Source organism: Ustilaginoidea virens, chromosome 7 (assembly GCF_000687475.1).
Source record: "Ustilaginoidea virens chromosome 7, complete sequence".
In the NCBI taxonomy this organism is placed as follows: Eukaryota; Fungi; Ascomycota; class Sordariomycetes; order Hypocreales; family Clavicipitaceae; genus Ustilaginoidea; species Ustilaginoidea virens.
The window spans coordinates 1,243,673-1,259,928 of record NC_057322.1 but is presented as its reverse complement, the minus strand read 5'-3'; the positions used below and the strand labels follow the sequence as shown (position 1 = coordinate 1,259,928).

The following is a 16,256-nucleotide window of genomic DNA, read 5'->3' as shown; positions in this document are numbered from 1 at the left end:
ATTTGCTTCCCCATGCCGTTGTTGTTGTTGTACCTGCTTTGTCCACCAGATTCTCTACTGTATATCTTCCTTGCAGACACAGCTGCACCAGCCAACCCGTCAACCCGTCAACCGCGAACCAAACACGCAGCAGCAACAGGCGTGCTGCAGGGAGGCATTGCCCCGTATATGGCGCACCACTTGCGCAGGTTGCAATGCCTGACAGGCAAAAACACCATCTTGCACCATGACATGAGCATGAGCATGAGCCACGGGGAAACGGCGCGCAAGCACGAATCAATCCATCCGCGACCTTGTGCCCCCGTCCACATGCAAGCTCCGACCGACCTCAGGGAGCGGGAACCTTGCTTGCGTCCCACCACGGATAGAACCTCTCCCCGTTTGCCAGCGCCTTGAGCGTACAAGGCGTGCCTTCGCACCCAACCGAAGGCTGCGCGTTCCCCCACCACTTGATTTCCGCGCCAACCCACTGGACCGAGAAGAGCATGATGATGGCAGACACGGCAATGCCTGCGGACAGGGCGGCCGAGAGAACAAAGTTGTACTGCGCAGAGACCGAGAAGAAAAAGTCGGCCCTTTCGTGTTAGTCGTCACACGGCGCGAAAAGCACCCCGGTGTTCGGGGGGGGGGGGGGGGGAGGGGGGGGGGGGTGCTCACCTTGGACCAAAAGTCGAGATATCGGCTGCGGATATAGATCCACGATAGCCAGGCGACTGGGACAGCTGGGAACGAGTAGGAGAAATCTGCAAAGACACACACATCAGATGATTCTTTTTTTTCGAATGCTGTTTGCTTTTACGGCACGGTGCGAGGTTGGACGTACTGTAGGGTGCCCAGTGCAAACCACCAGCAATGGCGGCGACGACGTGGACCTGTCCCAAGACGCGGCTGTTTGGAAACAGCTTCTTGAGACCGTAAAAGGCCAGGACGAGAGCTACTCCGAGGGGGAAACCGAGAAGCAGCCACTTGTACTGGCCGTTTCTGCCAAACACCTTGATGGGACCAATGGATCCCCAGAGGACCGAGGCAGTGAAGAAGGTGGTGGGCGACGGGCACTTGAAACGCATGGGCGGGTTCAACGTGCAGACGCCAGGAATGTCCATCTTCCAATATGGTCAGAAGCGAACGGCAACACACAGCGCAGCATCTTGACCAAACAAGGGCAGCGGAAGCCAGCTTACCTGGAATTTGATGACTCCGGCGCAGATAATGGTGGAGACGAAGGTGGCCACCATTTGTCCGGCAAACGTGACACGGGGGGGGATCTGGTCAAGAAGCCTTGTCAATAAGCGAGTGGACGCCAGGTGGGACCTGGGAAGGGGATTCTGGACCGTCGGCATCTCCCACCTTGACATAATGAGCAATCTTCAAGTCGTTGGCGAATGAAAGTGCGTGGGCACAGGTAACGTATCTGCGCAAAGTATCAGGGACCAGCATCTTGGCCTTGATCTTGATCGACGGCGCGCCACGGGCAGGGAAGCGGAAAAGAGACAAAAGGAATGCCTAGGCGCCGCTGACAACATACCCGTACGACTTGAAAAAGTTCATGGCTAGAGCATTGCCCTCGGCAATGATGCCTCCGATAAACTCGGCAAACACGTTCAACGTCACCTCGATGCCCGTCATGGCAGTCACGACACCGATGGGGATGATAAACATGAGGCAAAGCCAGATGCCGTAGAGGATCACGACGGGCGAGGTGTAGGTGGGCCAGAGCGTAATACCAAGGACACCGCAAATCACGGAGATGACGAGCGTAGCAAAGTAGAACCACTCGGAAACTTGCAATACCCGTTGTCAGTTTATTCTGGCGCGACGAAAACGAGGCCGAAAGCATCATACCTTCGGGATAGGCAGCCATGAGCCGGTTGTGGACATCAAGGTATTCACCGTCGGCGACGTGCTCATTCTCCCGTTTAGCCTCGGTATTCCTCCCACGTCTTCCCCACCTGAAGCCCTTGAATAGGTTCTTGAAACCTATCTTGAGCTCATATCGATGATACAGAACGACATGGGTAACCACAGCAGAGTAAATGGAAAAGTAAAATCCGTAGACAAGGCAGTAGGCGGCACTCATGTAAGGAGCAGAGTAGTCGTTGTACTTTTCCAAGTTGAACATGCCGCGCTCGTCGAGGGCATGAGACACGTTGTAGAGCTTTCCAAAGTGATTGTAGATTCGGTTGCTGTTGATGGGCAAGTACGCCGTGTTCCAAGTGTTGGTGTACCAGGCGCAAAGAATGGCAAGCCCTACGATAAACATGCCGCCGGCCATGTTGAAGGTTGAGAAGGCCGGAATCATCTGCCATTGCAAACCGGTTGTTAGGCGACATTGCCCGGTAATTTGGGGCATGGGGATATACATATATATATATATGTGTGTGCATGAATGTATGTGTGTGTGTACGCACCAAGGGGTCAGTCTCATTAAAGTTGATGACGTTCCAGTCAAATGTGGAAAGAGGGTTGAACAGCTGTCCCGTCTGTCAGTAAAAGAACATCCTTTGCTCGATCCTCGTCGGCAAGTTCAAACGCGCCGAAGCAGCTGACGTACTCCAAGACCGTTCTGCATGCCCGCCAAGACGTTCAAGTGCACATTGTCTGGCGCAATCCAAGTCATCCACGCAAAGTAGGTGAGCACCTGGAAAATGTAGTTTGGGAACCAAAAGTACACAAACATGCCGGCGAAAATCACCATGAAGAACCGGTAGCGCGAAACGTTCCACGTCTTGCCAAGGGGGCCCGCCACAGGGTGGTTCTCTTCATTGTGCAGCGCAGTGTTGAGGGCGATGGTGACCAGGGATCGAGGCCAGACGCAGTACGACGGGTACACCAGGAACTTCCGGGTGATGCCGGCAAGGCCGTAGCCGATGAAATTGGTGGCGAACGCGTTGAGGAAGATGTAAGCGAAGCTGCGGGCGTACTGTTGGTTGAAGTACTGGGGCAAGACTTGGGTCCAGATGATGTACTGGGTGTAGGGCAGGCTTCGGGACGTGTTTGCCATGATGGCGATGAGCATGTGTTCCTTCTTGTTGAACCTCCCGGGGTTGAGGTTGACGACTCGGCTGGTGAACGGAATGCGCATGTCCGCTTGGGGCATCCACTTCTCCCAGGCTTTACCGACGGGGTAGGCCAGCAGCTGTGCCATGTTGGTGTCGAAGCGGATGGGCGGTTGTCGTATAGAGAAGAGCTGGTTGACGAAAGCCAGGAAGCAGGAAAAGACGATGCCAATGGTCCAGGCACGAACCGTCGACACGGGCGTGCTGGGGTCGTCATGGTTGTCGGTGACGGCGCGCACCTCGGCGTAAGGACTGTTGTTGGTGATCAAAGCAGCTTCCACCTTCATCTCCTGTATGATCTCCTCGTGCTTTTCGGGATTCTCGGCAATGTCTTCGTTTTCTACCTCGGGAATCAGTAGCTGATGGGCATCCCTGGTTTTCCCCCAGGCGGCCGTGCAGGAATCAATCAGCACACCTATAAACTCTTGAATCTTGCGCAAGGTGACGCGGGGAAAGTTTGGGTCGCCATCGTGAATGGCCAAGACTTTCTTCATCATCTAGAGCAGGAAAAAAAAAGAAAAGAATGTTAGACGTCGGGACTGCAAATGTGATGTTTGTCTGGCCTGGCTGCCACCCATGGTCGCGACATACTGCCCGGACTTGCTCCATGCTCATGGAGGCTGCCAGCTCCCTGGCTTCGAGAATGTCATCCTCGGTAGCAACAAGTTCCCTGCAAATTTACGGCATCAGAGGCTGCTTTGGATCATTTACTTTTTCAAAAAGGGTTTATGCATATTGTTTGTAGCCGAGGCTCCTACCCTTCAAGAGTCTTTCTACGCTCGACATGTTCGTCAGAGAGCTATTTGTTTGATCAGCAAGGTGTAAGTCGACCAAAACGAGGTTCTCTTTCTCTACCGGTTTTATAATCTCCTTTGGCTTCCCCAACACTTGCGACGTCTTTTCCTTGTTGTCTTTCTTTTGCATTTTCAGCAAATTGCAGACTGCAATCCGTAGAACACGGCTGCAACGTCGGGCGACGAATTCGGTGGGAACAAGGCACAAAAGACAATGAATTGGACTGGACACTCCTGAAGGATGTCTGCCCAGTTTTTAAACGCCTTTCCACATCAATGTCCGGGTAACAGGTCAACTGCGAGTCCTGCTTCAACGATGATGCTGGGCAAAGGAGCGTCACAAAGGACCCCATCAGATATCCACAAGGTGTGGTGGCAAAGCTTCCCAGCTCACCGGCTTGTCCCCGCTGGTGAAAAGCATCCTCCGTGATTTCATTGACAGCTTGACCATGGCTTGATCTTGTGGCTGGCCGGGCTGCCCCCGGAGATGTAGCTCGGACCATGAGCATCAAGCATCAAATGCCGATGCTGGGGGTCCATTTTTCTTCCGCATGTGCAGCTGTGGGTCATGGTAAGATGGTACGGCGGGGACGACAAGATCTTAGGTTCACCCCAAGTTGATGATGCTAAGAAGCAAAGGGGCCTGGTGCCGGGCCTTTTGGTCAAGTGGCAGAGGAGGGATGGATGGATCTTGTCTGTGTGACTGCAACATGGCAGCTGTTGGTTCAAGTACAACCGGACCGAACCCAACCATTGGCAGCAACGATGCCAACTCACAAGGTGAAAGGGGAGGCGGGGTGGTTCTTTTGTTTCGCCTTTTTGTTTCGCCTGGAGTTGTTGCTTCGGAGGTCGGATTTGGCACCATGCCAAACCATCCTGGCCGTCTCTGAGCCGAGGAATCTAGCCAGGGCAGCGGCCCCGTGCTATATGATTTCGACGCAGTGCACGGCCGGAATAAGACGCTCGAGTTCACCACCACGAGTCGGGAGTTTGTGCGTCGGTACGGTGACTGCTGCACTGCCTGCACCGGCTGGTCATTGAAGTGCGCGAAAATGTCCCTAGCATCCATCTGCCGACAAACTTGCATGAGAGGGCCCATGCCGTACGTAGAGTCTAAATCTAGGCCGGAACCTTGCTTGCAGATCTACAAGCGGGTGTGTCTTTCGATCACGACGCAAACGTGACGGTCGGCGACCAAGAGATCCTTGTAGCACTGCGTCCTCGGCCACACCTGCATGCCCTTGTTCCGCAGGGAAACAAGTCGCGCAGCCGGCGTTGGCGGCCTGGCGGGCCGGAGGAAAGGTAGCAGTCGAGGTGTCGTGAGCAGTACAGTACATACATACAGGTAGGCAGTAGATGGTGAAGGCGGATGAAATTTGAATTGACTCTCGTCAAGTCGTTCTGGAGGTGGGGCGACCGAGTTTCGACTTCGCTGGCGGCATCGCTGGCGGCAAGGGCTATGGAACCTAAGCCAACCCCTGCATCCCCTCCCCCGGCCTGTTGCAGCTGCGGACCTGAACCTTTACTTCTCTCGCAGCTGGAATGCAATGCAACAACCTTATCATCGTCTGCCCATCGTCTGTCCATCGTCTGTCCATCGTCCGTCCATGGTCTACCCACCGACAGCAAGTGCTCGACTCTTGCCCCCGGGCAGCTCACCTTCTCCCTCGCTCCTCTCTTCCCATAACCACCCATCCATGTTGCCTCGAGGCCATCACCTGCTGGCATGGACAGACAGACAGACAGCCTCTCGAGATAACCACGTCGTTGCTTGCATCGCCATGGACATTTCCCCGCCCCCTTAGCATGTGATTGGGAAGGCCAAGACAAGGGACGTGAAGGCGGAAGAAATGCTTGGGCCCTGTAAGCACTGGCCCTGGTGATGACCATTTCTTCATCAATCTTGGGACAAACTGCAAAAGGCCTGTTGATGGACAAGACTTGGCAACCCTTTCGCCGCTGACGCCTTCTTCTCCCCACAGGGCCGCAAGGGGCCACTTTCCGCATTAGCACGTACAACAGCGTCGGTCCTCTTTTAGAGTTCTTATCTGCATACTCCGTACTCCGTACCCTTTTGGGTTGACCTTGGTCTTGTCCAACCTTGTCCTCGGCCAAGTATTTACCAACCAGGACGGGCGCTTTCCCACAAACACCCCCCCCCCCCCCCCCCCCCGGGCAACAGCTTCAAAGTCGCGGAAAAGAAGACAACAAGCCTGCTCTCCTTGCCAGCCAGTGACCAAGTCGCCCGCTATTCCCATCCATCCTGTCCAGTGAGGCCAGCGCAGCCACATACGCCAATGCTTGCTGCTGACCCGCTCGCCCGCGACGCGCTGATGCCCAGAACTCAGGCTCTGCATCAAGCGAAACGCCTTGCCTATTCGCATGGAGCCACGCATTTGAGCCCTGGTTGCGGCCTGCTTGCCAGGTTGCTTTTGCGCGGCTCGTGGAAGCAAGTCGAGGTTCCCCGTGTCCTGATGCCCTGACGGCTGGGACTTGGCCATGTGCCCGCGACGGCTCGGATCGTCAGCCTCTTTCCCAAACCCCGAACTCGGTCGTAAGCCCGTGTTCCACTGCCCCGGCCAGGTCATGCCACGCTGCGATGCTCTCTGCCGAGTCGCCAGCTACGCTCTGTTGCCTGGGATGCCGAGCGTGCCGAGCGTGCCCGGCCTGCTGCCCAGAAGTAAGTACATCAAGAGCCCGACCTTGTTTGGCCTCTGAGGAAGCAAGGTGTTTGTTGGCTTTGGCTGGCTGGTGCGTTTCCTCTGGAACGGCTTGCAAAGTTTCAGCTTTGCAGATGCCTATAAGTATGCTGCTGCTGCTGCTGCTGCTGCTGCTCCCGTTCAATGGGTTGCAAAGTTTCACTTTTGCAGATGGATGCCTGTAAATAAAGTGCCCTTTTTTCTCCTTCTTATTTTTTAAAAGGATATTTCTAGGTTTTGGCTGTAAGATGCCTATATAAGCAATAGTCATGCTTCTCCCAAGGTTTGCGATGCCAAGTTTTTGAGATGCCTACCACGACGGCAGCGCTTCTCCTATTTCACTTTCAAAGATGCCTATCCAACAATGGAAGCGCCTCTCCCCATTCAGCAATTTGCAGTCTTGACTCCAGAATGCCGAGCGAAATAGCCCCCAAGGTGAACATGCCGGCCAACAATTCCCACCATTCTGAAAGAACAGGCGACACAATACTCGGCCAAGCCCGAGCTGGGAGCCGCGTCGTCAATTCTACATTTCCCACAGCGAAGCACCCGCACGCACAGTCCCGTTCCCCCACGATAACCCCCCGCTGCTCTACAAGGTCCCCGGGTCGCGTTGCGTGCGCGTGTCTGCAAGCGACCGCGCCGGCTCGGCCTACTCGGCTAGGTGGCTCCGGACGGCGCAGCCCTCGGGCAGGTTGAAATGGGCGACGACGCCGCCCCAGCTCTCCTCGCTGTAGGCCTCCTGGACCTTCTTGCAGGTGCGCAGCCCCCACTCGGTGACGCCGACCATGAGGCAGCTCTCAAACATGAAGGCGCAGCTGCCGGCGCCGACCTTGACGGGATGCAGCTCGGCGGCGCGGGCGGCCTCGTGGCTCTCGGCGTCGGGCCCGTGGCCGCTCATGACGTTGTGCAGGGAGGCGCCGCCGGGGACGAAGCCGCCGGCGCCGGCGCGCTTGGCGTCGTACGCGCCGCGGATCAGGCCCATGAACTCGCTCATGGTGTTGCGGTGGTACCACGGCGGGCGGAAGGTGTCCTCGCCGACGAGCCAGCGCGGCGGGAAGATGACAAAGTCGGCGACGGCGGTGCCCGGCGCGGCCGACGGCGCCGACAGCACCGTGAAGATGGACGGGTCCGGGTGGTCGTACGACACGGTGCCCATGGCGTTGAAGCGGCCCAGGTCGTACTTGTACGGGTAGTAGTTGCCCTGCCAGGCCACCACGTCAAAGGGCGTGTGGGCCTGCGTCGTCCGGAACAGGGCGTTGTTGAACTTGACCGTCACGACGTGGCGGCCGGAGCCCTCGTGCGCCGTCGGCCCAAAGTCCTGCGTGAAGTGCGCCACGGGGGCCAGGAAGTCGCGCGCGTTGGCCAGGCCGTTGGACCCCAGGGGCCCCAGCTCCGGCAGCTGGAAGTGGCCCTGGTACAGCTCCAGGGCGTAGCCGCGCGCCGGGCCCGACGCCAGCCCGACGCGGTACTTGACGCCTCGCGGGATCACGGCCACCTCCATCTGCCGCACGAGCAGCCAGCCGAGCTCGGTGCGGATGTCGAGGTCGCCCTCCTGCGGGACGATGAGCAGGTCGCCGTCGGCCGAGTAGAAGGCCGCGTTTTCATCCATGTCCCTGCCGGCCGCGTACACGTACATGCCGAGGCCCTGCTTCTGCGTGGCGTCGCCGGCGCCCGCGACCAGCTTGAGGCCCGACACAAAGTCGTGGTCCTTGGACTCGTCGTGGCTGAAGGGGTCCCACCGGAGCTGGTTGGGGATGTAGTGCATCTTGGAGTCGCGGCTCCTCACCAGCTCCCGGGCCGCGTCCTCGGGCGACGGTTGGTACGGAGGGTGTGCGCATGACGGCAGGATGCGGTACAGCCAGCTCTGCTTGTTTTCGTGCCTGGGCGCCGTGAAAGCCGTGCCGGACAGCTTCTCTGCGTACAGGCCGAACGGAGGCTGCTGCGGAGAGTTGTGGCCGATGGGCAACGCTCCTTGAACAGCTTCCGACCTAGATGATTTCGACGAATCACCCACCGTCAGTCAAAGGCCTCCCCTTTCCCCCGGTCGATCACGTGCGCCGGGATTAAGACGAAAAAAGACAACGAGCGGAGTGGATCAAAAATAGGACAAAATTGTCTGCTTACTCAAAGTGGCTGTTGAAGCCGCACTGGTAGCGGTACTTTTCTTTCGTCTCAAACTGCGTGACCGGCATTGTGCTTTTGGTGTCGGGCGTCTTGATTCTTTCTGCTCAGGTAACGTGTTGTTTGTGGGGGAAGGGGGGGAGATGGGGGAGGAGAGGTAAGAGACGAGGAACAAGACCAAAATCAAAACCCCCCACCCGGGCTGATTCTGGGCGGGGCATTGCTGTTATATGGCGACGACTCCGAGACAGATCTAAGCCGCGCTGCACTCCTCTGCCCGGGCAGGACGACGGCTAGACGTGCGAGCGAGCGGGCGAGAGAGCGAGTGTGGTGGTGGTGTGTGTGTGCGTGCGTGTGTGAGTGCGTGTGTGTGTGCTGTGTGTGTGTTGTGTGCCGCTGTGTGGTGCAGAAACTTCCGCCGTGGGGCCCCAGCAAGACGATGTGTGCGACCGGCCCGAGACTAGCCGCATTTCCGACCCGACGGAAAGTTGCTTGATGATTCCGCGGTGCCAGCCATGGATGGCGCGGCGACGTTGGGAGGGGGTTCACATTGACAGGTACCTGCGAGGTGACAGGTGCTGCCAGGTACTCGGCTAACACCCCCGGGAAGCCGTTTCGGTGGTACGCAGTTAAGCATCTACCCAGCCTCGAACACCACTACATCGGGATAGATCGCGGTTGCATGTGTTCAAGGGAGATCACGCAATCAGCAATCCTTCATTCTCTGATACCCTTTCTTTTTTTTTCCCGCCTCGCTTGCCTCCAATTACTGAATTAATTAATCTAATCCGCCAGCCAAGAGCCAGTTCATGCAAGGCACCTGCTCCGGTGGGTGCTCTGGCGGTGCTCTGGCGGTGCTCCGGTGGGTCTGGGTCACGAGGCAACCTTTACCTTTGCACAGTACCCCGTACCAAGTGTGGACGGACATGGAACCGTCGAGAATCAAAAGAGTTGACACTCACAAAACTCTGCACTCAAAGCTCAGACACTTGAATACCGTGTGGCACCGTCTTGCGACGAATGATACGTCGACCCGGCTGATCCGGAATGTATATTTGAGCGGCCGCGGCCGCTGTAAATGTGGGTGCAAGAATGGAACAAAAATGGCGATGCTTCCAGCAATCGCCTGTACAGGAAACCAGCCGAGAATATCTAATCGCAATATCCCGGTTGCCCGACGCCCAACGAAAACGGCGAAGCCAGACAAGAAGAAATTTCAAGGAGCTATTGTAACAGATATCAGGGTGGCAGTAAGGACTCTACTCCTTGTTCTTCTTCTTCTTGCCGCCTCCGTGAGCAGACACGCCGGGTTCCTTCTGGAGGTGGACAATTAATCGTGTCCACGATTCCTCCTTATCCCACTCAAACCCGGCCAGATATGGGTTTTCGAGCTCATCATCCGCCTGTGAGCCACCATGTTAGACACCATGCGAGAAACGGGGGGTCAAAACAGCAAACAGTGCACCGGATACTCCTCACCCGCTTCTTGTACGCCTTGTGAATGGCATCCAGAGCATCCTTGATAGTGACGCCCTTCATATTTCGTGCCGTCACTTCCATTCCCAAGGGGAAATGCAGGTCAATCTTCTTGACGGGTGGTTTCGTCAACGGAATCTTCAGTATAGACGAATCCTCTACGGTTGTAGAGCTCTTGTTGATCTTCCTACATGTCGGACTGAGTAAGAATCGAGCCCAATGACCATGTCACAGCGCCGGCAGTAGCAAGATTTCCCGCCAGCGTGCCCAGCGTCTTGCCCGAGAGCTTGTACGTACCACCCAGTTTTTTGTGTCTCGATTGCTATCTCCAGCTCAATGCCCTCCTTTTCTATGACAGAATTAGTGCTGCCGAGCTTGTCAAGTTGCAGCAGCAGCAGCAAGGCACGACATGTCAAGGGGCTCTCGGCTTTCCAACGAAACACACCACAGGGGGAGGCTAACCAAGATCATTGATGTTCATGACACCAGCAGCGCTGGAGCTTTGCCTCCTATGGCCTTTCTCCTTTGGCGGTGACGATGACAAGCCTTGTACGGCAGAGTCGACCTTGGAAAGAGGTTCCGTCATGTTGATAGAGTGCTTATGGTGGTTGACTTGGGAGTCAGCTGAGTGGAGGCCAACCGGAATAGGCTGGCGGGCTGGAAAGATGTCAGTTGATGCTCGACGGCTCTCGAACAGGGCTCTCGAACACGGTTCCTCAATGTTGTTGAGACGAGGTCGTTTAGGTCAACGTTCAACTTACCTTTGAATGGATTTTGCGTCTTAGAGAGGTGGGCTGAGTTCGGAATGGTGATGAAAGAGGAAGAATGGGAAGAGGGAAAGAAGGAGTGAGGGGGGAGGGAAGGAGGGGGCAATAAGCTATTTGACGTCGGGAGCCTGAGGTGTGCTCAGTCTGCGCCAAGCTGTTCCCAATGCCATTCACTCGTTCGTCAGACTTGGGCGGGGTAGGTGCCGCGGGTGCCAGTCCGTCCGTTTGTGTACAGTAATTAGGACATTGTCCTGGTGCATCGCGTGACTGGTCGGACAAGTCCTGGGACAATACACATGTACAGTACAGAGCATGATATGAGCTGCACTGGGGCGATGGCTTGGTGCCGCCAGTGCATTCCAATGCTGCTCGCGGCCTGTTGCGAGACATGGAGCTACATCAGAGTTCGGACCCTCAATAGGCTTAGCGCCGCAACTTGCAGCTGGACGGACTTGACTTGTGCGTGCAACTGGCGGTCTTTCTGGGGTAGGAAATCTGGGGAAGCCTGTCTGTCGTTGACCCACTCCAGCAGCAGGTTGGACCCTAGGTAGGTACCTAGGTAGGTAGCTTGCAAGTTGAATTGTGATGAATCGTAGCAGGCACAGCACTGCAGAACGTGGGTTTCGGCAAACTTGTCGACCCAGCCAGCCTGCATTCGGCTACACGTAGGGAGGGGTAAATCAGGAGAAATAATGGTGTGGTTCCCGGCCGCTGGCCGGCGTCAGAAGGTTGTCAGGCGAATGTGGTATGACCTCGTTGGGGGAAGGGTGCAAACGATGGGCGCGATCGACTGCCCCACATTCGCTGGGCCACAAACGTACACAGTATACGAGTGTGGACGCGAGACTGGTCGGAAACTTCGGGACCACCATTACCGCCCAGGTTCCTGGTACCTTGCCTAAGGTAGGAGGTACCTTACCTAGAGGTAGGTATGTCAACTTGGGTCAACTCAACCTCCTACATAGGTGCTTGTAATCCGTACACGGACTGGACAGGTGACAGCTTCCTTGCCTGTGAAGTTCGACGGCTCGGTGGGGCTATGAGTCGAGCGTCCCACACAGTGCGCCGAGTCGCTTTACCAGGCCGTCCGTCCATTGAAGCAAGCTTGAGCTCGTCAGGTCTGGTCAATTCGTTTCGTTATTGGCTCTCAAGTTTTCATGCTGGCTTACCAACCAAGGGCGACCCCGCACGACCAGACCCTACTACGGTACCTACAAGGTACACGTATGCATTCGTAATGAGTCAGGTTGGTCGCGTGCAAGTAACGATGCGCCGTGCTTGGTCTTTGCCGTTTGAGTGTGCGGTTCTTTCCTAATACCGGCATCGGCTTCACTCCAGCTTCCAAGCGGGTAATCTGATGAACGCGCAGCGACGACTTTCCGCAGCGACGACTTTCTTACCCTCGCCCGCGAATCCATAGGCGGTATCGGACTTTGGAGACCCTTTCGTCCATGACATCCATGACATCCATGACGAAGCAAGTGGAGCCCAGTGGCGCCAGTCAACTAGCGGGAGACGGCAGTGCGATGTGTCCTTCTGTGGCTGGTGTTGCTCATTGCGGAGCTGCGCTACTGCGTACTCTAGAGTCTGGTCCGTACGGTGCAGAGGTACATACATACATACATACGTCGAGGGGCATCAACACTACGTTCGAATGCACCCGCACAGCAGAGGGAGTCGTCGTCCCCATCTCTAGCGGTCTCGCAATCGCGTTGGCATGTACCAGACGAAACCCAGCAATCCCTTTGACTGTGTTAAGGTGCAGCTTTCGTAACAGACCAGGGTTTAAGCCAATAGAAAACCGTACATTAAAGGGTACATTAGCAGATTAGGTCATAGTATGATAGTATAAGTACCGGCAATTTCCAGACTTACAAAGAGCTACATCGCACTTATCGCACCTATAGGGCCCGGCACATAGCGCTGTGAGGCTATTCGCACTATATTAGGCTGTCAATTTAGCTGTGATGAGGGCAGATAGAAAAGGCGTCATTACCAACTCTTAAGATGTCACTTATTGGCTCTATTAAAAATGACAGAATTCCTAGTATAAGGATTTTAGTGATAAAGGTTTGGTGACTCGGCCAGTTGCCAAGAGGGTACGGACGTACCTAGTAGGTATTTAGCAAAGAGTGGGTCCGATACAAAAGCTGCACCTTAACACAGCCAAAGGGATAGAGTCCAACATGCAGGCGTTCTCTCCTTGCTGCGCAATTCCTTCTGAGCAATTCTGGCTGCTCAGGGAGCTCCATCATTCTATCCACGTCATCGCCTCCGACCAGGGTTTCCGTTACGGTGCCTCGGATGCACGACGTCCACTTTGAAATGAAATGGCGAAATTGATAGAGACATCTTTGCCGTTCTACAATATGCTTTGCGCAACCGCCTACGGGTGGCCGATCAATTGATTGCTGGATTTTGTGCAAGCTGGTGGTTCTGGTTCGCAAGGCATTTCAAGTGACTCAAAAATTCATGGTCTGGAACAAGTAGGCAGCATGACTGCCAGCCCCTGCCAAGATTGAATCCGGCGCCGCGGATGCCACATGACCTCTCGCAATTGAACAACGAATTCATTGAATTTCATCTGCCGCAACGCCGAGTCGACCGGCCAGGGCTCATGTCTCACGCGGTTCTGCCATCAAGGGTCGGGTCAGTTGACCAGGCACAGACAGGGTCACAGACCGGGGGGGGGGGGGGGGGGGGGGGGTGTTAGGGGGTTACGGCTGGGAGCCAGTGACTCCATGTCCGTAGGTAGCCGCTCAGCCGCTCTTTCCTATTTTGCCGGCTGGGCGCTACGTCATCCAACAAATCAACGTTGCATTAGCACATTCAATACAGTTGGCTGGGGGTAACCGACGATGGCGGCGACGACAATGGCCGATGCTCCTCCTGTTGCGGCAGACCATGGTGCTTCTGTTTCTCTCCGCTCATTGCGGGCTGATGAATAGTAAAAGGGCCAGCTCGCCACAGACTTTTCACACTCGGACGCTGACTGCCACCCTCGGACGCTGCCACCCTCGGACGCTGCCACCCTCGGACGCTGCCACCCTCGGACGCTGTCGCAGCGCAAGACGGCATCGTCGCCATCCTCTTGTTTCCGTCGCGGCAAGACATGCCGCCGCCGCCGCCGCCTGGCTTACCTGACAGCGCCAGCAGACCAGGGGACTCACACAGCCGGACGCGCAAGCCCCTCTCTGCCGGCAGTCCCTTTTCTCGCAACGTTGCAACCCAGATCGATCGAGGTATAACTCTGGGACGAGCTGCATCGGGTTCGATGACATCACAGAACAAGGGTCCCGGCCGTCTTTGGGCTCTGGTGCCGGCATTCACCTGCCCCTGGCGCTGGAGCCTCTCTGCGATATTCAACGCCGGGAGACGTCTTCCCCCAGACGAGATGTCCCGCAACCTCTATTCGCAAATCGCGACGAGGGAGCCCGGCGAGCAGTCTTATCGCCGTAATCCGCTACCTCGGGTTGCATCTCCGTGTCCCGGCGCGCTTCGGACTGGACCTGCGTACCATATAAGCTTAAGTAAAAGCTAAGAAGAAGAAGAAGAAGAAGAACAAGACTTGATACTCGTCACCTGCGGCCTGGCCTGCCACATCGGGCGGTTCCCCAATGCCTTGGTCCGCCACGGCGAGTGAGTTTCCCCCATCGCGGGCTTCTCCTCGACGCGGTCGTAATGCAACGGTCACGATGGGAAGGCAGCACGTTGACGCCGAGCACAAGACGACGGCGGAACTCGAGTGTATAGCATGGGCAAGGCAGCAAGCAATTGCTTCGTTTGCTTTCGAGGTTCCACTGTATGTAAACGAGAGACCAAAGAATCTCGCCCCTGTCGTGTCGGCCGTGCTGTTGCTCCGCCGCCAGTGTGCCAGCCGTCCGACCAACTCGACGACTGCTGCATCCTCACACAGTATATGGCCCCTCGGTGCCAAGCAGCAGCTCCGTTTGCATTTCCTACCGTGCACCACGTGCCTCACTGCCTGCTTCTCCTTGGCCGCCATCCAGCAAGCAGGCCTCGCCACAGACGAGCCAGTACACAAGAAAAGCCAGAAAAATCAGGAAGCAAGGGCAAAGCAAAGTGAAGGGAAGCAGCCCGAAGCAAAGCAACCCAAAACAACCAACCAAAAGCAAAGAAAAGCAAAGAAAAACAAAGCAAAGCAAAGCAAAGCACAGCAACCCAACGCAAAGCAACGCAACGCAAAGCACACATGAGGAGCTCCCCCAGCGCCGCCGAGCTCCCGCACCAGCCCTCACTCACCTACGGCTCACACGCGCATCTCGCCTTGCAGCACCCTCCACCGCCTCGAGCATTGCGCCGCTCATTCCTCCCTCCCAAACATCCCGCACCGGCTCACCCGCCCGCCATGGATGCCACCTACTACAAACACAAGTGCGAGTCGTACAAGCACCGCAGCGAGCTGCTCAAGCTCGCCGCCGACCGCGCCCAGGACCGCCTCGCCGCGCAGGAGCGCCAGGCCGCCCACCTCACCGACCAGCTCCAGCGCGCGCGGGACCGCCTCGCCGCGGAGAGGCACCACGCCGCCCAGCTGCGCCGGCGGGCCGAGCAGGCGGGCGCGGACGCGGACGCATACGCCCACGACGCCCGCAGGTACCGCACCGCGCTGGCCGCCGCGTTCAAGCTGGTCGACGAGCTGAGCTCCAAGACCACCTTGAGGGAGCTGCTCGAGCGGACGGACATTCAGCTGGAGCGGCGGCGGCAGGGGCAGGGGCAGGGGGAGACACCCGTCAAGGGCGGCGTGCCTCGAACGGTGCCGGCCAAGAGCGAGGTGAGCTACGACGTCGGTTCTGGGGCACGGGGCACGGGATATGGCACTGGATACGGCACGCGATACGGCACGCGATACGGCACTCGATACGGCACGGGATACGGCACGGAATACGGCACGGGATACGGCACGGAATACGGCACGGGATATGGCACGGGATATGGCACGGGATACGGCACGGGATACGGCACGGGATATGGCACGGAACATGGCACGGAACACGGCACGGAACACGGCACGGAATATGGCACGGAATATGCTTCGGAATGCGGGCATACAAGCTGCCCGACGAGCTGAGCTCCAAGACCACCTTGAAGGAACTACTCGAGCTGATGGACATGCAGCTGGGGCGGCGGCGGCGGCGGCAGGGGCAGGGGCAGGGGAGACACCCGTCAACGGCGGCGTGCCTCGAACAGTGCCGGCCAAGAGCGAGGTGAGCTCGGACATTGGTTCTGGGGCACGGGGCACGGAATGGGGGCATGGCAGTTGACATGTTTGGGGCACGCTGGCCATGACGGCGTCGGCGTACGCACCGAGGGGCATGATAG

General features: G+C 57.0%; 4 protein-coding genes across 4 annotated transcripts; 1 reads left to right on the top strand and 3 right to left on the bottom strand.

The window, feature by feature from the left end:
• Positions 1–328: 328 nt before the first annotated feature.
• On the bottom strand, positions 329–3,980 carry UV8b_07994 (uncharacterized protein; the record flags this gene model as incomplete). The annotated part of the gene is made up of 13 exons (XM_043145491.1): positions 329–544; positions 658–743; positions 824–1,103; positions 1,182–1,265; positions 1,348–1,411; positions 1,526–1,781; positions 1,843–2,299; positions 2,409–2,471; positions 2,552–3,396; positions 3,472–3,553; positions 3,648–3,726; positions 3,815–3,855; positions 3,912–3,980. 13 exons carry the CDS (start codon positions 3,978–3,980, stop codon positions 329–331), a joined length of 2,622 nt encoding a protein of 873 aa, XP_043001426.1.
• Positions 3,981–7,201: 3,221 nt separating this feature from the next.
• UV8b_07993 (uncharacterized protein) lies at positions 7,202–8,744 on the bottom strand (the record flags this gene model as incomplete). Its single annotated transcript, XM_043145490.1, has 2 exons — positions 7,202–8,540; positions 8,677–8,744. The coding sequence occupies 2 exons, from the start codon at positions 8,742–8,744 to the stop codon at positions 7,202–7,204; spliced, it is 1,407 nt and encodes a 468-aa protein (XP_043001425.1).
• Positions 8,745–9,932: 1,188 nt separating this feature from the next.
• On the bottom strand, positions 9,933–10,735 carry UV8b_07992 (uncharacterized protein; the record flags this gene model as incomplete). The annotated part of the gene is made up of 4 exons (XM_043145489.1): positions 9,933–10,076; positions 10,153–10,336; positions 10,447–10,498; positions 10,612–10,735. 4 exons carry the CDS (start codon positions 10,733–10,735, stop codon positions 9,933–9,935), a joined length of 504 nt encoding a protein of 167 aa, XP_043001424.1.
• Positions 10,736–15,129: 4,394 nt separating this feature from the next.
• UV8b_07991 (uncharacterized protein) lies at positions 15,130–16,005 on the top strand (the record flags this gene model as incomplete). Its single annotated transcript, XM_043145488.1, has 1 exon — positions 15,130–16,005. One exon carries the CDS (start codon positions 15,130–15,132, stop codon positions 16,003–16,005), a length of 876 nt encoding a protein of 291 aa, XP_043001423.1.
• Between the last annotated feature and the right edge of the window lie 251 nt (positions 16,006–16,256).